This window comes from Apus apus, chromosome 5, assembly GCF_020740795.1.
Source record: "Apus apus isolate bApuApu2 chromosome 5, bApuApu2.pri.cur, whole genome shotgun sequence".
Taxonomy (NCBI): domain Eukaryota; kingdom Metazoa; phylum Chordata; class Aves; order Apodiformes; family Apodidae; genus Apus; species Apus apus.
The window spans coordinates 12,840,648-12,862,958 of NC_067286.1; the positions used below are offsets into that span (position 1 = coordinate 12,840,648).

At 38.0% G+C, this 22,311-nt stretch overlaps 1 protein-coding gene across 1 annotated transcript in view; it reads left to right on the forward strand.

Moving 5' to 3' along the window:
* INSC (INSC spindle orientation adaptor protein) overlaps window positions 1–22,311 on the forward strand; it is a 91,300-nt gene that overhangs the window by 31,250 nt on the left and 37,739 nt on the right. The window contains exons 6-7 of the mRNA XM_051621038.1: window positions 321–434; window positions 8,259–8,384. Coding sequence (XP_051476998.1) covers window positions 321–434; window positions 8,259–8,384 — 240 coding nt within the window. The remainder of the gene's footprint in view (window positions 1–320; window positions 435–8,258; window positions 8,385–22,311) is intronic.

Genomic DNA, 22,311 nt, shown 5'->3' on the forward strand with positions numbered 1-22,311 from the left:
ACTAAGACAATTAGTTGCCTTCTGAAATTCAGTTCAATCCCGTACCAAACCAATTAATAATTTATGACAGATCTGAAGAGGGTCTTTACTGAATGTTCTCACACATGTCTGTTCTCTTTATTAATATTTATTTTTAAATATCACTATTCTTGCTTAGGTCTATTCAAATGCAATGATAATTATTTTTTTCCTTTCCTCTGGGTGAGAAGCAGGATGACATGGATTAAATGAACTCAACTTTCTACTCCATCTCATCTCTAAATAGAACTCTAATATTTTTCATTGGAAGTAAATTATATTCATTATCTTATGTCACACAGAACCTGCTGAGACAAATAGAATTGTCGGACAGTGTGTACATCACTGAGTCAGCGCTGAGTAGCTTGTTCAGCCTTACCCAGGAAGGTGCCCATCTGTGCCGTATCATAGCCAAGGTAAGGGAATATTTGGAGTCATCCAAAGTAAACTAGTAACACAAATGAGTTATTTTACTTCATAAAATAGTAGTGGTTGCGAGTTTTGAAATGTACAAGATGGAATTTTGTATTTCAGGAGACAATCTTAGGTTAGAGGACACAAACCTTACTCTGAGAAGCTATTTATTTTCCTTTTCCTTTATTTTTATTTTCTTTTTCAAGCAACAATTATCCTACTAGATTAAAAAAACCAAAACACACACACAAAAAAACCTTGACCTGTTTATTAGTAAATCTCAATGCCTGTGCAAGCAACTGCAGTAGGATGGTAAGCTCCAACAGGCTTCTGGTCATGGATTTCACTACAGTTGTCTTTGTACCACCTGACATACTACTCCTTCCTTCAGCATCTTGGGCATCTTTTTAGTATGTCTCTTCACGGTACTTTATAAGTACCAACTACATAAGTGGAGAGGAACTTAAAAATTGGCCATGCAAATGGATGACTACACAGAGAAACAGCAAGACCTCTTCAGGTGTTGTATACAGAGGAGCTTAGAGATATTATTAATATGATTCTATGATTATTAAAGAAGTAATTTTAGAGACACTTTGCATCCATTATTTTCCTTTTAGAGAGAAATATTACAGTTACTTCTGGCATTGTGTGTTCTCATTTACTGAGTAGTTGATGCTACCTTTTGGTATAAATTATTCATTCTGCCAAGATCAATGATACTGACAATCCCTGTAGAGTTTACACCTTTGAGGACATTTTGATTTTGAAAAAGTGAGAAAGGCAGGGCATTGTGTGAGGTTGAGAACAGGATAAACACAACCATAGCCTGTATATAAAGAAAAGCTCCTTTCCCAAGCTTTTCCTTGTGGAATGTTGTGCTAATCTGTTGTCCTGCTCACAGATGAGGTTAAACAGGAGCATTCATTTTACTTCTGACAGGACTTGGGATGGATGTTTGGCACCATAAAAAGTACTTTTCGGTTTGAAGGCTGTGAATGAGGTAGAATCAGAAATGTGTAGTGGATCCTGGCAACTGCCTGAGAGGTTTAATTTTTTTCTAAATTGGTATTTGAGCTCCACTCAGTGGAATCCAAAAACACTGTTAAAATGTTGAGTATTTAGGAAGTGCAGAACTAACAGATTGAAGATAACTGGTCCTGTGCTTTTTATCATTGTGTGAATTCCAGAAGTTTAATTAGCAGAATTGAAGTTTGATCTTCCATAAATCACTAAATGCATTTGCTAAAACCTGAATGTGTCACAGGTTTACAAGCAAAAAAATGCATCCTCTTACACAAAGAACCCTAAGTGGAATTTGTTTGCTGAATTACAGTGGTGTATTGCATCACCTGTCCTGTGTGTCTGTTCCTCTGTGTACTGTGAATTTTGTTTGTCCTGACTCACCATCATCCTTCACCCTCTGCATTGCCTCAGTTATCCACATCAGTGAGCAAGGTGGCAGAGGAATCGTAACAGACCAGAATTTTGAATTCATTTGCTTGAGTAAATATAATTTGCTGTTTATTGAAAATGAGCTATGAAAGTGAAAGTGCAGGGTGATTTGGAAAAAATAAATAATCTGGAACTGTGCCTAATCATTAAGAGGGTGAGAATGGATTCAATTTCTGAAGAAACCTCACAACCTCCCACAGAAACAGATATTCCTCTGAGATTTGTCATATTATCTTTGCTAAAAACTAGCCAGAGAAGTGGAATATTTGGTTACAGTGAAAGTACAACTCAACAAAACTACAACTTGCCAGATGTCTGCTGGAAATACAATACAGCAGAGAGGAAACGGTCTAGGAGGTCCCTGGAGTGTGTGGAAGATAGCTCCCTGACACAGCTGCTGAGTGAGCCAACAAGGGAAGGCACCCTGCTGATCTGCTGCTTGCAACAGAGAAAGAATTGTAGGTGATGTGACAGTTGGAGGCCCTCTTGGACAAAGTGATCACAAAACATTAGTTTTCTACTCTCGAGAAGTAGGGAGGAGGGGTCATCAGCACTGCTACCTTGGACTTCCAGAGGAAACACTGTGGCCTGTTGAGGAGCCTGGTTGACAGAGTCCCTTGGGAGGCAGTCCTGGAGGGCAAAGGGTCCAGGAAGGCTGGACACTCTTTAAGAAGGAAATTTAGAGGTGCAGGAGCAGGTCGTCCCTGTGTGCCAAAAGATGAGTCAGGGGGAAGAAGACCAGTCTGGCTTAACAGAGAGGTTGGGGTGGAACTCGGGAAAAAAATGAGAATTTATGGTCTTTGGAAGGACAGGCCACTCAGGAGGACTACAAAGTGTTGTTAGGCTATGCAGGGAGAAAATCAGAAGGGCCAAATATGATCTGGCTCCTGCCATAAAGTACAATAAAAAACATTTCTATAAATGAGCTGCAAAAGAAGGGCTAAGGAGAATCTCCATCCCTTATTGCATACAGGGAACAAAGGATGAGAAAAAGGCTGAGGTACTTCAGGCCTTCTTTGTATCAGCCTTTAATAGTAAGACCCGTTGTTTTCTGGCTACCCAGCCCCCTGAACTGGAAGACAAAGATGGAGAGCAGAATGAAGCTCCCATAATCCAAGATGAAATGGCTAGAGACCTGCTACACCACTTAGACACACACAGGTCTATGGGGCTGGATGGGATGCAAGGGTACTGAGGGAGCTAGTGGAAGTGCTCACCAAGCCACTTCCATCATCCGTCAGCAATCTTGCCTGACAGGGGAGGTCCCAGTTGACTGACAGCTAGCAAATATGATGCCCAACTACAGGAAGGGCTGGAAGGAGAATCCAGGGAACTATAGGTCTGTCAGGCTGGCCTCGGTACCAGGGAAGGGTATGGAACAGGTCATCTTGAGTGCCATCACACAGCACATGCAGGACAACAAGGTGATCAGGCCAAGTCAACACGTGTTTATGAAATGCAGGTCCTGCTTGACTAAACCAATCTCCTTCTATGACAAGGTGACCTGTTTAGTGGATGAGGAAAAGGCTGCGAGATTTGTCTAGAGCATTGTTTCCTAGAGTATTCTTTTGGAGAAACTGGCTGGCCATGGGATGGACAGACATACAGTTCACTGGGTGAGGGACTGGCTGAATGGCTGGGACCAAAAAACTGTGGTGAATGGAGCTAAATCCAGCTGGTGGCCAGTCACAACTGATGCTTCCTGGGGCTCAGTATTGGGGCCAGTTCTGTTTAATGTCTATCAAAGATCTGAATGAGAGGATTGAGTATACCCTCAGTAAGCTTGCAGATAACACCAAGTTGGGTGGGAGTGTTGATGTGCTTGAGGGTAGGAAGGTTCTCCAGAAGGATCTGGACAGGCTGAATCAATGGACCAAGGCCAACTGGGTGACACTCATCATGGGTTAGTGCTGGGTCCTGCACTTGGGTCGGAACAACCCCATGCAATGCTACAGGCTTATGGAAGAGCAGCTGGAAAGCTGTCTGGCAGAAAAGATGTTGGTTGACAGCAGCTGAATATGAGCCAGCAGTGTGCCCTGGTGGCCAAGGCCAATAGCATCCTGGCTTGTATCAGAAATGGTGTGGCCAGCAGGACTAGGGAAATGATTGTCACACATTATTGGGACACTGAGGTGCTGGACCTTGTCCAAAGGAGTGCAGCGAAGTTGGTGAAGGGTTTTATGAGTTGCATCTGAGGTAACTGGAATCTTCTAGTCTGGAGAAAAGGTGGCTGAGAGGAGACCTTATAGCTCTCTATAAGTGCCTGAAAGGGGGCTGCAGCAAAGCGGGCATTGGTCTCTTAAGTTACAAGCGATAGGACAAGAAGAAATGGCCTCAAGTTGTGCCAGAGGAGGTTTAGATTGGATATTAGGAAAAAAATTCTTTACTGAAAGGTTTGTCAGGTGCTGGAACTGGCTGCTCAGGGAAGTGGTGGAGTCACCACCAGTGGTGGAGGTATTTAAAATACATGTAGATGTGGTGCTTAGTGGTGGACTTGGCAGTGCTGAGTTGATGGTTGGACTTTGTGATCTTAAAGGTCTTTTCCAACCAAAAAGATTCTATGATTCTATGAAATTTGTTCATGTAACCTTGAATTCTTATCTTCCACAACAATGTGTGATCTTTCAGAACAATATCATAGGAACTGGTTTCTGGTCCTTTCTCTCCCTCCTCCTCCTCTCCCCACTAATATTTTACCAAGATTTAAAAAGGCTTTGAAGTGCTAACCCCCCCATGCTGAAGTGTCACCTAGAATTTTATTCCACCAGGAGGCATTCTTTTTTTTTTTTTTTTTTTTTTTAGGCATGTAACTTGTAATCTGCTGTGAAAGGATCCTGTTGCTGAGTCATCCTGGCAGCCAGCTAGTGGTTCTCACTCTCTAGCTGTCAGAAATATAAAGACTAAGATTTCTGACACAAATGAGTAGTAGTAAGGGTGAGAAATGAAACCTAAATAATAATAATTAAAATCCTTGAATTCTGAGCTAATAGAAGAACCAATGTTGAACTGTGAGATTTGAACCATAATACGCAGTGTTCACCTTCAGGCAACTATGCTGGTGTCAGCATAATGGAAACTCCACCAGTTCAGATAATTTTAAAAACAAAAAGAGAAAATGAGAAAAGGAAAAGCCAAGTAGAGCATTTGTTGTAACTATCAGGGAAAACTTTTGGTTAGGTTTCTATCTACAGATCTGTTTCTTACCTTTGGAACCAAATGTTGCTAAAATACTCCTCTGTCAAGTCTTATGACACATACTTAAGCATCAAACAGTGTGACTAACTTGTGTCATTGTCTGGGCTTGCATTGCAAGTTTTTTTTATTGTATTATATCTACTAGATTTTGATCCTGGGATCTTTCATATTAAAAATTATAAATTAGTCTTGATTGTTAAAACTCTTCCTTCACATGCTGAGAGCATAATGAGACATTAAAACCCAAATTTATAAATTTTGAATGTACTTAATTGTCAGAAATTAGCATTACTTGAAGTAGACTGGTTCTAAATTGATTTGGCTTCATAACAACCAGAAGAATCAGTAAAAATCAGTTTCACAGTTTCAATAAATAAATACTGGGACATAGAGTGATAAAAAAAAAATCTTTGCAAATTAATCCATTTCACTGATGATAATTAGATGCCAACTGTGTTGAACTGGTTACTATATTAATAGTCTACTAAAAAAAAGGCAAAACCAAAGATTATGAAGATAAGCAGGAACAGCTGTAACATCCTTCTTTGTAGAATGCTTGACTGCTTGATTCCCATATGGATGTGCAACAGATTACTTGCTCTGAGAAGCTTTTAATACATCTTGGCCTTACCTACTTAGTACATCATTTCCTTTCTAGCAAGTATTTACTATGAAGATTTTTTTGGAGATCATCTTTCAAGCTACTCAAATGTTGTCCTCCATCATGAGGAAAGACTTGATGAGAATTCACTACACTTTGAGTAAATTCAGGCTGAAACTACAAAATGTTATACCATAGAGTTCAATGTCCTTTCTCTCCTCCTTATTCACTCAACTCACTATGCACAGTGGGGCTTTCTATACTCATGACCTTCTTAGCATACTTGTTGTGATTATATTGCAGGTGATTTTGTTATCTACTGCTAGCTCTTCTGAACAGCATCTCAGGAATGTTTCCACAAAATTGAATTCCTGCTAATCCAATATAGGAGAGAAGTAGGTCATAAAGCAATAAAGCAAGTTCTCTCTTTCAGAGTCTGCTTTATATAGAGCATGTGAAACCCATCCCAGAAGAATGCGGAGAGCGAGGTTGATGTCAAGAGCAGCATTTGATGTGTTATTTGGTCAAAAACCGGAAATGCCAAAAAGTCTGCGAAAGATAAATAAAAGCGTGCTTAGACATATCAAGAGCTTTTGGAAAGATGCAAGTTAATCTCCACAGCAATCAAAAGCTCAGTGCTGTGATGTTTCTTTGAACTGTAGTTTGTCCATTTGACCAATTTCTATGCATCCTTATTGGATGGAATAGTTGAGAGGAGTGTTTTTGACAAGCCATAGAGTCAGACTCTGTTCCATATTTCATTTACAGCTCTCTAGATTCATTACTAGAGATCAGTATTTTACAGCTTGGTAATGGCCCACAGGGTACAAAATAAACGGTTTAGATCTCTTCCTGACAAATGCAGTGATAAATCTCTTTCTGTTCATCAGAGGCAAAAGCAGGGCATCCATCTGTCACACAGAAAGCCTGAAGCGAATGTGTCAACATCACTTGAGCTTTACTAGTGTTCTTCACTAACTTCTGCTCATTAAGACTAGAGCAGAGAATCGGATCATGTCTGATTCCACTTTCAAACTGAGAATGAAATTTAAAAAATAAATCCCAGTTATGTTAGATTTGGGGAAAACTCTGTAATAGTTTTTTTCCGTATTTTTCATAGATAATTTAATTATTGCTTGGGTAAAATATCAATATCCTTTTGTGGAAGGAAAATAAGACAAACTTTTTTTGTTAGTGTACTGCTTTTTTTTCGTTTAAAGGCTCAGAAATATCTTTCTGCAGTAGGCTATATATAGCAGTACTAGATACAAAAACTTACAGAGATACGTGTGCACTTGTTACAATCTCAGAAATTAATTTTACTCTTAGCAAACTTCTGTAAGCCTAGTGTTTTCATTGATCTAACAGAAATTACATATACATCTGCAAAGACAGAAAAAAATTATCTCAAACATATTGAGGTGTTAATTGTCTTACTCTAATTTTCTTACAAATTGGTATATATATTTTTTTAGACTGAATAGAGAGCTTTGCTAGATCTATTATTCTCTACTCCCAACGGAACTAGTACAAATAATGTAGAATTCTTTAAAAGTGAATTCTGAGGGTTTATGTCAGTACAATCTGTTGAACTTTCAAATAACAAATGCTTAAGGAGAAAAAAATTATTTCTGTGAATATATTACAGGGTATATATTACACTTGGTCCATGATTCCAACTATTTTCACTTTACTAATGTAATTGGAATACTTTAGTCTGAGTTTAATATTTTAAATGCTTTCTTACTCATTATATGGCTGCTTTTCCATAAAATAAAAGTATCTGTAGTCTACCTGATAGCTTAACATTTTGAAATGTAGGACAATCCAAAAAAAAAAAAAACAACCACCCCATGAGGTGCATAGGTTGTCTGTATTTATTTGTATCTTTCTATTTTTTATATGAACTTGGCAACACTTACGTGTTTACAAATTGTGTTGGAAATTATTAAGGATAGCTACTGTAAGGGTGTATATGTGCTCAAATCTTTGTCATTATTGCCACATTTAAAGAAAAAATGTGTAGGAATGTAACTTTTATTTATTATATGGTGAAGACATGGACTATATCAGTATAGAACTTTACACCTGTTTTCACATTATTTTCAGTAGCTCTTTAACAATATGACCTTCTCTTTCTTACTTTGGCATGAGATAAATGTTGTATGGAGCTCTGAAATGCAGAGGAATGAGAAATGCATGCTAACAAAAACTTTTTAAAAATTAATAGCGTAAGGTTGAGCTGTCACTTAAATGACACTTTAATTGCCACCGATTGATAATTCTTTGTAATTTTCACATGAATGTCAAGTTTAATGTAAATTGTGCTTGTAATTGGTAAAAGTCAATCACTTAAGCACACCTCCCACTGAGGCTATATTACTTTTTCACCACTTAGTGTATAAGCATTAATCAACTTGAATTCTCTGTGTGAGTTTAACATCCTCTTTGTTGGTGTTTTGATGATAGATAATTCAGATAAATTACTAAAAGAATCCACCCCCCATCCCAATCTCTGTTAAATACCAGGGAAACATTCAGTGCTGCTTTCCTGATTTTTGCTTTTCCCCTGCAGGAAGGAGGTGTAGTTGCTCTCTTTAAGATATGTCGCCAGGATTGTTTCAGGTGCCTTTATCCCCAGACACTGAGAACTTTGGCATCCATTTGCTGTGTAGAGGAAGGGATGCATCAGCTGGAGAAGGTAGGCACTTCAGTGTTCTTCACCAACTGCATAATGAAATAGAGAAGTTCTCTTCAGTCTCTTCTAGGAATTGATAACTTGGTGGTGTTTGCTGTTGTGTTCCATACTAGCCTCACTTTTTCTGTGCTGAACAAATCTTCAGTCTTTATAAAATTAGCCCTTGATAGAATAATTTGATTATTCTTTATGGTTCCTTGCACAAATAAGCTTTCTAAGTGGGGATAATTTTCAGAGAGCAGCTAAATACATTAGTGATGACGTAAAAAAAAATAATAAAAAAAGAGTCTATAATTTCTAGACTCTCTGAAGTGTTTGTTTAGAAAGTCCAATATTTCAAATAACCCTTAAAACACAGAAAGCTTTGTACCTTTCCAGATGCTTAGGTAGGGCACCTGCTTGTGGTACCACAGTAACTTGAGAGCTGTAAATGCAGAGAGAGAATTGGGACAGAAATAGCAGGTAGCCTATAGAAAAATATCTCTGCTAATCAGCAACACATCTCCTAAAAGCCAATTTTAACTGGGATGGCAAATATTAAAACAGTATCCAATTAAAATTGTATCACCTGCTTAGGCTCCATTCTTTTCTCACTCACCCTACATACTGCTGTATTTTGGAAAACGAACACTTCTGGTCAATAAATCATGATCTCATCCTTTGTATTTCATAAACCAGTCATTTTCCACAGCTGAATAATTGCCTCTTCAAGTTAATGATAAATGATTTCACTGCCATTTTACACTGACATAAATTATAATTTACTGCCCCAAATTCAAGCAAACCGTGACGGAACATCTGCAGCAAAAGGCAAGTCTCTGAGCCTACAGTAAGTGAAGATGACTTACATTTTTTTGGACATAATGCTGGTTCAGACTGACACCAGAATCAGTCTAAAAGGATCTTTCATTATGTCCACTATAACAGTAGAATTAAGAGAGCTAGAAATGGAAAAAAATTATTCAACTCACCTGGTCCAGTTCCTGGCAGAGTCAACGTGTATTTAATGTGGCCCATATCAAAGCTGACAAAACAAGAGTCCTAGAAAAAGTGATGACTCAAGCTCTTATGTGTTTGATCTGCTTTAATGTTGGTCACAAGTTAAATTGGTCAGCTTAAATTTTGTCACAATCAGTGTTGGAGTAGGGTTTAAAGGAATTTTTAAATGAAATCCTTAAAACTGCTTTCAGTACATGGGCTTTCAATTCTTAAATCAAACTTTGGCAAAAACTAAGTCTGCAACATTAGGGGCTGGACATTAATCCTACTGACCTGACTGGAAGAAAATTTTATGACATGAGTATTTGGTTATCACTTGGTCAACTTTGCCTAAAATTGTGTTGCTAAGGATTCATAAGTTATGTGAATCTAGTATATACCTGGGTTTCTGGAGGGGGAGAATGGGCTATTTCATATATCAAAAGAAACGGTGGCACCTTGTCTGCAAGGAAGTTAAAGAGCACAGGCCAGTACAATGCTGTGTTATCTGTAAGTAATCTATCAGCTCATGACAGCCCAGTTTCTGTAGTTTATAGACCTGAGGAAGGACAGTAAACAAGAAAGTTTTGATACTCTTTGTACTCTCTCTCCACCCTTCTTGGACACCTATTTAGCAGCAACAAAATATTCTGACCATACAAAGTCAATGGAAAGTTCATTGATCAGAGGAATAGTATATTGATGTGAACAGCACTCCAGTTTTTTATGCTTTCTTTTAAAATATGAAATTTTCTTGCAAAGAACTAAAAAGAGGGTTAACAATATTAGCATTCCTATCATTACAGTAATTACTAAAGGACTTTCTATCTGGAAGACAGGGCAGCTTCTATTATCCAACTAAGTATGTGGGTGGTGGTGGAGCACTTAATTTGCTCTAATGTGAATATCATTATGCCACCTAGTGCATTAAAACATCAGTGCAATTTGAATTTGATTTTTAATGACAGAAACTTCATTCAAAGAAATCAACTTTGGCTTCCAAGCAATTCAGATTAGGTAATTTAAAGTTTAAAAAAGATAAACACAAACACCAAGCAAACCTCACCCTTTCTGTTTTTCAATTAGATTTCACAGCTATTAAAGTGTTTAAAAGACCACTTAAAAGAAAGCAGCACGAGCTATGATTTCTAACAGTGCATTTGTCTGGGAGGTGAACTAAAAGGGGGCAGTATAGTTTCTGCACTAATTGCAGTGCTTAATTACCAAATACATCAGGAACATGGTTTATTTTCCAATGCGCTTTGATCTTGCCGATTCAGTAACAACACAAGGAGATAACAAGAACGTGTGTTTATGTTTATGGTTATTTAGAAAACAAGCAAGGAAGTCAGTCATTCACAGGAGGCAATCCAGGTTAGACCATATTTTTACATTTTTCTTGGGTTTTAAGTTACATGAATATTAGGCTGTCTTTATAATTAGCGCAAATTTAAGGTGAATGTTACTATACTGGGTTTACCATTTGTCTTAAGATTTTTGTTTGCAATATGGAAATACTGTCCTCATTTACTAATGCAGGAAAGCAACAACTGAGTGCTCATTTCTAAAGATATAGAAAATGGCCTATTTTAAAGAAAAATATTTGCCTCAGTTTTCTTTGTTGTTATTATATTTTTTTTTAAATTTTGTTCTTCCTGGTCATGCATCTTTAAACACATATCTGCACTATTCTCTTACCAGCATGGTTGAAAAAGCTGTTGCTACTTTTTCATCATATTGATAAACAAGGTGATCTGTGCTATAATTACAGTGACCAAGTAGTTGTTGCAATGACTAGTTTTTACTCTTTTAGGTACATCTAGTCAGCTGTATGTACAACAATGCAAAATCAGTTGGTTAAAATGCCAGCTGAGAATAGTTATTTTACTTTCAAGTACTTCACTGACTTTTGAAAAGGTACTGTTACTTTGTTGTACACTGAACTACAGAACAAACAAATTAGTGAGGCATTTAAAGTAGAAAGGTAGTCAAGAAATAGTGTCATTTTGTGACTGAGGACTGTGTGTAAACAAATGTTGTTCTATGCAAACTGTAGTCCACAAGTGCTAATTTTGGTGCTCCAAGCTCCTTATGGATATCTGGTTGTTTGGTACCCTTTAACTTCATAATCCACTGTGACACCAGCAGGATTGAGATAAATCTTTAGTCTCAGCTGCCCAACCAGTCCCTCTTCAGATTGAAGTTAAGAGGCCCTGGAAAAGCAATCATGATTTTCCTCCTTTGCATTTTTTCTGTAGCTACATGTCCCTGTACAAAAGAGGGCTTTGTCATCTGTGTCTTTGTGGCACTTGAGCATGCAAATTTTTTAGGAGAAATCTTACTGCATTAGAAAGGATGGTTATTTCTGGTTTAGGCACTCCAGAGTTTATGCAGAGACAATATACAGGTAATAAAACAGAAAATAGCTAAAATTGCTAAAACCAGAAGAACTGAAATGAGTTTGGGGGAGCTGAGCATGACCAGAAACTGAAGAACAGTGTTAGTGCTGCACATGCCAACCTGTTTGTGTCTCTAGCCCTGAGGTTTAGGACAGAAATACAATGATGTAGTGGGAGATTGGTTCTCAACATAGGCATTTGTTGAATGTTCTAAAGGATATAATACCTGAACATTCACAAAGTGTGCTTTGAAAACTTAACTAACCTCAAGGTTCACATTTACAAAGGACTGTTGAAGGCAGAGTTGGGATAAATTAACATGTGCATTTTGTTAATCTTAAGGTTAAAAAAAATAGTGATCTTGATTGTCTGATAATGTACATCCTGCAAATTACATTAGGAATAACTGTTCTTCAAATACCATTTTCATAGGTAAGATACAGATAAAATCTCACATTCCAACATGAAGCAAACTTGCCTGGATAAAGGGTTTGTATTTGACTAAAGTCATACAGCTTTAGCACATTGTTTGCCTAAAACCATTCTTCAGCCCTTTCTCTTCCTGAGGCTGCTTTAGGTCCTTGTTTTGTACTTCGAATAAAGTGTCTCCTATACATATGCTGACATGCAGCCTAGGTAAAGCTTAATGACTGGCAGTTTCTCTGCTTCAGGTCTGTCCATACAATGCTTGTTGTTACTGGTGCTAGAATGCATGGATTTCTAGTTTTTGCTCTAGGAAGCTCAGTTGTGTGATTTTAATTGAGGCAAACTTCCTGCTACAATAAGGGAAGTGCAGAGTTATTTCAGAAATAAATAGCAAACTGTGCAATCTACTGCAATTTTTACTGCGTATGTGACACATTATTACATTAAAAAGCTGCAGCTCAGCTGGGGCCTAGATCAATGCTCAGCTGCCACAAAACCAATAATTTATACAAATAGTCGTTCAAGCAGCTGCCTAAATATTAACATGGTGCAGTGCTTGTTTACTTACACTATTTAAACTACTCCAGAAAGCAAGACACCTGGAATCAACTCATTAAGAGAAGATATTCCAGAAAGACTGGTGACAACAATTGCTACTTTCATGAATAAAACCTTCTTTTTAACAAGTGGCACAGCTTTTATCAATTTAAGCAAAATTGCCTAGGTATAGATTGTAAATTGCTTTCAACCCTTTATTTAAAGCACATCACATCCAATTACTCCCCTCTAGAAAAATAATCTCTAAAGGGGGAAGCAAGTACAAGTGTACAATTTTTGTGGTTGGGCATCTGTATGAACTTCATGAAGACTTCTTAAACATGAAAGACTTAAAATCTAGTGTTCATTGTGAACCCCATCTGATTTTTAAGAACAACCACGGTCATATACACAGTAATAATTTCTGCATGATGGGGTTATAGTCTGTCAATGACACATATGAGTGTCATATAAAAAAGACCTTTGCCTGTCTCAGAGTCCCAAAGAAGACTTTCACTGAGACAGCTTCACAAAGTTGCCGCTTCCAAGTCCCACCATAAGGACCTTCCCTGAAGCACTTTACCTACCTCAGAGCCCTAACAAGGACTTTCACTGAGGCAGTTTTAAAGCAAAGTACAGATGATTTATTGATGCGACAGTTTTAACAAATTCTGGATAGCTGTTGATGAATTCCCTAGCTGCATCGATTTGAGGTGAAGGTAGTAAAGGCAAAATAAAAACATCTAATAGAGTCAGAGGTGCAAATCTTACCAAAAGGTGTGCCATTTTGGGCGAGAAAAGAGGATTCAGGCCCATTGACCCATGCATATAGCTGTTGATCTCTTCCTCTGAAGAAAGAGAGGATTCTAACACTAATTTAGACAAATTGATGAGATGGGACCAGGTCATAAGTAATTTTCTGATAGGTACCTTTGCAGGTTCTTATTACTTATTAATTAAGGGAGGGGAGGGGAAAAGGACCCATGTTGCTCTTGATGCAGTTTTCTCAGGTGTCATAATTTCCATTGTGCTAATTGCCAGTCATCAAGTCTGCAATCAAGATGCACAAGCCAGGCACCAGAGTTTAATGTTGGCCAATACCTTGGCTGACACAGTGGTCTATTCCTTCTGCCCCTACTCCTTATTTGATGTAAGATTATGATTTAGCCTGTTGTCTTTTGCAAAACAGTCGCTCGGGGTGGGGGGTCAGCAGGCAGACAGACTGGCAGGACTGCATTCCTTTTGTTAGATTTAACAAAAAGGTCTGTCCTATTGTCCCACAATGAGAAACAAGCTTTGGTGGGAATTAATAGAATGTTTACTACAGAACCTGCAACTATAATTTATTCATAGCTTTTGGGTGAATGTAAGTTGATTATTCCATTGAGCTTTAACCACTTTGAACTTTCAGTTTCAAACTAACCTCAGTCAAATCCAGGGAGTAACTTGTTTCAGATAAAGTATATGTTTTGCTTAAATCTCAGCTATGAGAACCATTTATGCATCTGCAGGGTGAGACAAATGGGAACTGTAGAGAAGGCTTTGATTATGAAGGTCTGGATGACCTGGTATGAGGATGCAGTCACCACTTCTAGAAGAGGAACACAGAAGTTAGCTGGTAGCCCACGTATTTTATTGTCACAAGATGAGAGTGCTCCACAGTCATGAACATTTTTATTTTTGTAGTATCTGGTATATAATGAAAATAACTTTGTATTATACAAAATGATTGCATATTTGCCTGATCTGTATGAACTATGTAGCTGTTTTCGTATCTGAAATTTCCAAATGCAAAATACTAGGGGAAAAAAGCTCTTTGAGAGAGAGACCCATAGATGGTGTCCCTGCTTGCTTCTTTAAATGCAGAGTAGTGTGCAGCTTTCTCAGAAGCAGTGAAATGTTGATTTTTTTCATTATGGCAAGTAGAACTTATTCACAGAACTTCCAGCTATGAGGAGATCTCAGGAGTTGCAGAGGTCTGCCTCAGCCTGTTAGGCTCTCTCATGCCTTAGAGAAGAGCTTTGTGTTAAAATTCCTTTTTTGGAGGCGTTAATATATGAAAAATTCTTGTGGCTTATTTCAGTGGTTTTGAACCCAGTTAGTTTCAGAACAAGGGATTAGATGGGCCTCTGATGATAAAATAGATATGTATTCTAAAATGAGTTGAATTCAATAGTTTAAATATTAACTATTTCTTTTTTTAAGAAATGCATTTTCAAGAAAACCATAGTTTTCAAAATTTAGTTTAATTCAAAGAAAGTAAAATTTTATGTTATTCTGTCTGCTAAGTAAGACAGGACAAGGCTGTGTATTAACAACAAAATAAAGGACTCGTGGAAGTCATTAGAAGGGGATAAGTTGTAGAGGGATCCTTCTCTTGTCTTTTTCCCACAAAAGCAGGTAACTTGCAAAGTTATAATTCTTTATAAATGTTTCATGGGTCATGTTGACAAACACATTCTCTACACTGTTTTATGTTCCCCAAAATAGTGCTTGTGAAGCTTCATGGATGGGAAGAGGCTGGAAACTTTCTTTCTGCATGCTTAAACCCATGGAGTACTGGCTTGTGTGCTAAAAGCATGTGAGATGATTTATATGGAGGGTTCAAGTGATCCATTCCTTTTATAACCCTTTGACTGAAAAGTCAACTCTTCTGGTTTGCATAATGCATTTCTTTCCATCTGATAACATCGTTTTGGCTCATCTTGTATGGTTGCTTGTAGCCAAGCTCTGAAATCAGGCCTGTGAAGTCACAAACAGTAAGCAGGAATGGATACAGAGATTTCTGTTGTTCTGCATTTTGAGAGAGGAGGATAACCTTTTAAAGACTAATTCAGACAACTTTTGACGAGTAGTGCAGAACACACTTAAACTTGGTGTCATTGACAGCTGGAGCTGGGAACTGTGTCTCACTGCTGTCACTGGGTAATTATTTAGGTCACAGGAGCATGAAGAACTACAATGAGATAGAAATATAAGCCAAATTTAAGGAATGTGTGGGGAACAACATTTTCAAAAGTTGCTTTTCTCATAGCCTTTTTGGTAACCTGGCAAATCCATTTCAGTAGCTGAGTTTGTGGTACAATTAGATAATGTAAAGATCTAGGCTTGCAGTTCTTTAATTTACTGGACACTTTTTCTCAGTAAGGCTCTTTAAACAGCCTTAATTAATTGGCAGTGAAAAATGTGCTGGGTTTGGCAAATTACATTTCTGTCAAAGCCCTTGCAAAATTCATTAAATCATATCTGAGAGTGCAGAAACTGCCCTTCCTCAACTGCTGGCTCTGTATATATTAGGTGATGTTTCAAGTTTTACCTCCTGATTACACAGCTATGTATACATAATTAGTAAATGCAGCTCCTTTCAACACAATCCCAGGCAAGTGTAGCAAGACTTACTAGGTTGTTGCAGAATCTGACCATCTTCAGATGCCACAGGCTGCAGTTCTAGGGCAAAATGCTTGAGAAGTCATGATTCTGAATACTGAAAACCAGTGTGAAAACATGTTTTTTTGTTTTGTTTGTTTGTTTGTTTGTTTTTAAAAAAAAACACCCCTAAGCCCTCGCTCCTCCCCATAAAGACCCCAACAACAAGAAAATCCAAAAACCAGCTGGCAGTTAATCTCTGCAGTACTATTTGGTCTGCTGAAAACCTTCTGCCAGTTACACAGCAGATATAAAACTTGTTCATGTTATGGTAGTACCCATTTTATCATGCAAAGAAAAAAGCAGGAGTTTTTTGATGGACATATTATTCAAGAGGCATGGAATTGAATAAAGACAGACATGTTAGTGCAGGATTATGGTGCATTACCAGATCTCTGTAGGAAAAATGTATACACAGAATGCTTTGGCTGAAGTCACTGCCATTATTTCAATTCTGTTTAAATGACTAATTAAATTATAGTGGTTGTTTTGTTGTAGCCCTGATGGTATAAGGAGATATGTATCAGTTGCTCTAATAAAAGATATTACCTCTCCTTACAAACCTTGCTTCACTTTAATCATATTACAGATTTTAGAAGAGGGAGAAAGGAGCCAGCAATCGTAGCACTAGAGGCAAACATATGATAACACTGGTGAAGCAGGACAATGTGAGGTCTAGCTAAGGAATTAGTGAATAGCTGCCATTTGGAGGACACAGATTCTGTCATTTACCAGTAGGTCCTTAGTTAGATATCAGGGCTGGCCCAGACAGCAAACATGTACACATGCGCTTTAGTGTTTGAGTAATGTCATTAAAAAACAAGAGAACCTGTTAAAAATGTCAACACAGAATCACATCTGTTGGTCTTTTCATTATTGAGGTTTCAGACTGCAAAAAATTTCAGGCTAAATATGCATGTGTTGATCACTGAACACAATTCTGTGGAACAAAGCACAACTTTCAGAGTCAGCTCAAATAGATACAAAACTTTTCTGACAAACTTTGTCTTTTCAATAAGAGGCCCAGAAGGCAGTCTATGACTTGATATCTAAATCTATCTCTAAATTGATTAAAAAAGCATGAGCTATCTTCTAACTCTTTGCCTTTAATCTTCCTGTGTAATCCACAAATTTAGGCTTTGTTTTCCTTTGTCATGTACTTAAAGTTATATATTGCTTAAGCACAGATTTGTCCACATGTAAAAATTTCATAATAGTGAAAGCAGCCCTGTTTTATTCCAGTTTTGTCATGTTTCAGTAAGACCTGATTAGAAGAAGGCATTGCAGTGGCATTCAGGTATTATCAATGATGTGCTGAGAGTAAATCTTGCCACTGCTGGCATTTTTTCATGGCTCCAGAGCAGTGTTGATGCAGAGTGACAGCTGATAGAATTACTTGGGCATTTGGTTCCCCTGTACGATGCAGTCACTGTAGGAGGAACAACCTCTCTTCTCATTTACCCCTTCAGTTCTGTTGTTTTATACACCCTTTTTTTTTTTTTTTTTTTTTTTTTTTTAAGCTTAGATGCAGAAGGGAGAGTGTCTTGAGATTTTTTTTTTCTTGTTTTAATAAGGTAAGTTTCATTGAAATAGATTTTGAAAGCTGAAAAGGAAAGTCCTCAGATGATGCCAGGTTTCTGAGGTGCAAGATTGAATTGGAGCAGTGCCTGTAGATTGCCATTCCCTCCAAATTCATTTTGAAAATTTGAGCTGGTGCCAGGTTACCACTCTGCACTTGTTTGGCTCCCATATAATTTACACATTTTTTTTTTAGTCAGTTTTGCTGGTATTTTATGCTATCTATTGATTTTATATTTCACTAAGTTTTTTATGTAAAGCACTTCAAATAGATCTAGATTTATGTTTCAAAAGTCAAGGTGTTAAGAGATTTTTATAAATGAAAAATAATTTGAAATTCACCAGATGATGATTTTTCTGTAATGATGTAAAATATAGCTCAAAGCAGTGACAATTATCAGGGCAGCAAATGATCTGTGAATGACATCTAGAGGAACAGAAGCCAACACATCAAATGACAGGTGGGTTTTCCCTCTCTAACAATAATAATAATAATCTATCAGGCAAATTTAATTTTAAGATGAAAGAAGAAGCTTGCTCAGCTCCTAAACTGAAGGCAGAGATTAATGAGAATCAATTGAAGCATTTAAAAAGGCTGCAGGGAGAGAGCTATTTTGGACTTCAGATATTCCTCCTGTCCCTGATAGAGGCAGAAAAGAAACTGGAAAGACATGGCCTTACAGAAAGACCTATCAGATAAGTAGCTTTCATAATTCTTCTTTTCTTCTCACTCAGCAAGAAACTGTTGCATCAGGTATCTGCATTTGTATCCATATGCAAACACACTGAATGTGCTTCTGTAGTACGCATTAAATAGCTGAGCTGTAGCCACAATAAAGTGGGAGGAGAGACAGGGGTGAAAGTACTTATTCAATGAGACAGGCACATTAGCTAGCTCCCCCCTCTCAACGTTTTTTGCTGAAATTAGCTACACTAGTCTAACTGACCCATCCTGCTGAGGACTTCATGACTCAGTATTGTGGATGATTTTTGTGACTCATTAGAAAAGTCAAAATAGTTTGCTGCTCAGAGCTTCCATTTCTTGTTTGGCTGACCTTCGAGCTTGCCTAAAGCCCCACTGATTTCAGAGACCTCTGCAGGTTCCAGGTGATTTATTTCTTTTCTTTGGGGCATGTCAGATGAAAACAGATATCTCTGTATGTTTCATCTGCTAGGGTTTTTAACTCATTCATGAATGAGCAGATCTCAGTCATTCCTGAGGATAACATGATGGAGGCTGCTAAACAAAGTGAAAGGCTTACTTTTGATCAGTTAATTAATATTGGTCATCTATTGGAGTGAGAGCCAGGACTTGAGAGTGCTGCAGAAAATTGTTTTTCCTCAGACAAGCACCTGTATTCAAGCTTCTCAGCTCGACCGCTTCCTGGGGCTTATTCTTTACTAGTAGTTCAAACTAACAAAATTCATAAACCTCAGCTTACGCTCAACTTAGACCTTGGCTCTTTTTCAAAACCACTTTTGTAATTCTTGTACTCCCATGAGCATGACTGCCCTTCCTTAGGTTCAGCGTGGGGTTAACAGGCCTCTTGCATCACAGCAGTTACTAGTGTTCACACTTGCTCAGAGAGTGAAGCTGTAGGAGTCCTGCTGTGACATTGGGTTTAACACTAGGAATCTTTTTCTAGCTGAAGGTACTAAGGAACATTTGCAAACCAACTCCCAGCAGTGCTCCCAAAATGCACAAGCTCTGGATATTGTTACTGAGAGGGAAATTCACAAATTTGTATTTTGCAAAATCTCATTTTATACATATTCAGTTGCTTGAGGTTTTTGTTTGTTTTCACCCAATGTTTGCTCAAATTATGTTTCAAACCTCTTTTCTCTTTCCTACTTTCCAGTACCCATCACTGCAACAAAGCAAGAAAACCCTTGACAAAACAGGGAAAAAGAACACACAGGAAACTTTTAAAATAATAGCTTCAACCAGTTCTAGCACTGGACATTACTACTTCAGCTTTCTACTAGTAGCTTTCTTGGTTTAAATTAGTACTTAGTAGTTTAATTTTTTCATCCAGACAGCATTGTATAAACACAAAACTATGTCAGGGTTTTCCTGACATTATTGTTATATCCTGACTATTGCATAAGGCAAATGCTAAATTTTACCGGAGCGTTTTTTTCCCCCAGAACTAGTCGTAAAACTACAATAGAGGAAATCAAACCCAGTGTAAGCTGACTAATTACCTGAAATTCAGTATCCTTTCCTTGTAATATGCATTTTAAGTCAGTGCTGTCAGTATTGAACTACTCAGTTAAAATAACCTGCATGTGTTTCTCACAAAACTAAAGGAAGTTTTTTCTTACCTCATGTTTGTAAGGAGCTGAAAGTTGCCATGTGGCTTATCTGAAGCTGATATGTATGGTATGAATCTCCCTGAGTATGTATGAGTATGAGTTAAAACCAGGACATACATATATACTCATATGTTTATCCAACAGGTCTTTAAATGTTTTTGAATCTGCTTTATGATACATGAAAGTTTTTGTATAAATCAGGCAGAGTGCCAGATCTAAGTGGTTTCCTGCAAACAAGTCAGAGAAAAAAAAAACAATCCGTTATACTGATGCACAAACATGCTTCTACATCATCTGCCATTAATTATTATTTAACCTCCACTTTTTAAGAAATACAGGGAGACTCATACCTATCATACATTGTCACCGTTTGACTCAGGTCTGACAACAATGCATGTCATAAACTGGCAGGCTTTCCCCTCCAGCTTGTGGTTTAGTAGGTAGGTAAAATTCACAGAATAATCAGGGCTGACATAAATCTGAGCTGAAAACTTGAGCTAGGTGTTTAGTATTACTCCTTAACTTGGAAGTAGTCTGGAGTCCTGAAGAGTATCTCTTAAGTGTTGTTGTGCATAGATTGTTTTGTTTAACTCCACTAGCTCTCAGACTTCAAGTGCAAGTTTGATCTGACAAGTCCTGTGGAAGAATCAGCAGGTGGAATTAGGAAAGCTGAAGTCCTTCCATTTTTTATAAGAGCTCATCTTTGTCACTTAGTTCTCATAAAGTGTAGGAAAGGTTCCCCAATAACTTGATTTCACCAAGGGCAAGTCTTGCCTGACCAACGTAGTAGCCTTCTGTGATGGAGTGACTACATTAGTGGTCAAGGGACACACTACAGATGTTCTCTGTCTGGAATTCTCTAAGGCTTTTGACATGATCTCTTACTACTGAGAATCCTGCCATACTGGGCATGTATATCTGCCCCCTTTATACTTTGTATATAACTGCCAGATGACCTTATTTTCCTGTCATGGAATACAAGATTTTTTAATTTGAAATAAATGTTTAAATAACAAGAAAATAATTTTACACTCTTAAGATACTAACAAAATTTAAAAAGCTCCAATATTTGCCTTTTTTCATACCTGCTTTACAGTAACCCACTGTAAGAGGTTTGTTTCTTAGGGAAAACTCCCTGTGTGATTTGCTAATTCTTGTGCAGGGTCAGTTACCTAGTATTATCCCTTAAAAAGGTCTTTTCCAACCAAAAAGATTCTATAACACAGGGACTCTTGTAGAGACACACAAGTGTGGCATTATGGAGACCCAGCAAAAGTCAGAAAGCGACTTTCAGTTACACCAGCAGGCTTTGGATTAGTCCCTAAGAGGAAATAAATGGCTGAAAATGTCATAATGAAGAAATCTGTCCATAATTCAAGCTGTTTAGGAGAGAAACAAATGGTATGGGCAGAGTTCCTGCCAATAGAACTTCACATCAGCAGTGACCATGACAGTCTAGCAATGAATACTGAAATCCATTACTCGCTCTAAGCAGTGCCAAGCAGTGTGCCAGCTCCCTGGCAAGAAATCCCTCTGCTGTCATTGCCCAGCACATGCAACTGCCTTGCCTGCACCCTGGAGTTCCTCCACATCTGTAAACGGAGCTTGGCTGCACTTTTGTTTGCTTCTCTGTGACTGCACTGCTTGGACTCTCTATTCCTTTTTCTGGGCTTAATACAATAAAAAAGTGTTATCTTTTTATATGCAATGTAAACACATGAAAAATTCAAATAACCTAGAAGGGCACAGGTCCCAGGTTTTGCCTTCAGAAGGAGCTCTTTTTTCAGTAGTGGGAGAGCTGTATCTTAATGGCTTTGCTTCTGCAGTTCCTTTGCCAACCTTCCATGCATGTCTTTGCAGCAGTGTCCTGTCATGGTTTGGGTCTTACATGGCAACAAAGAACCAGCCCTGTGGCTAGTCAGTCAACTCCCCCCCCGCACTGGGATGGGGAGGACAAGGCCAACTAGAAGCTTATGGAACGAGTCAGAGGGCAAGGAGGGTTCTTCATTGATGAAGGTCATGAGTAAAACAGATTTAACTTGGGGAAAGATAGTAATTTCACACTAATCAAACACAGGGCACAGACAACACAAAGAACAGTGCTTACATGTGTTACCCCCATCCCTCCCTCTTTCCCAGAAGAAGATGAGGAGCACCTGTGCAAGGAAACCCTGCTAGCTGATTTCACTGTGAAAAGGGTTGGTTGTGATTTTATATAGAAAAAGGATGAGGGTAACTGCCATCAGAGAAGAGGAGAGGGAACTTCATCC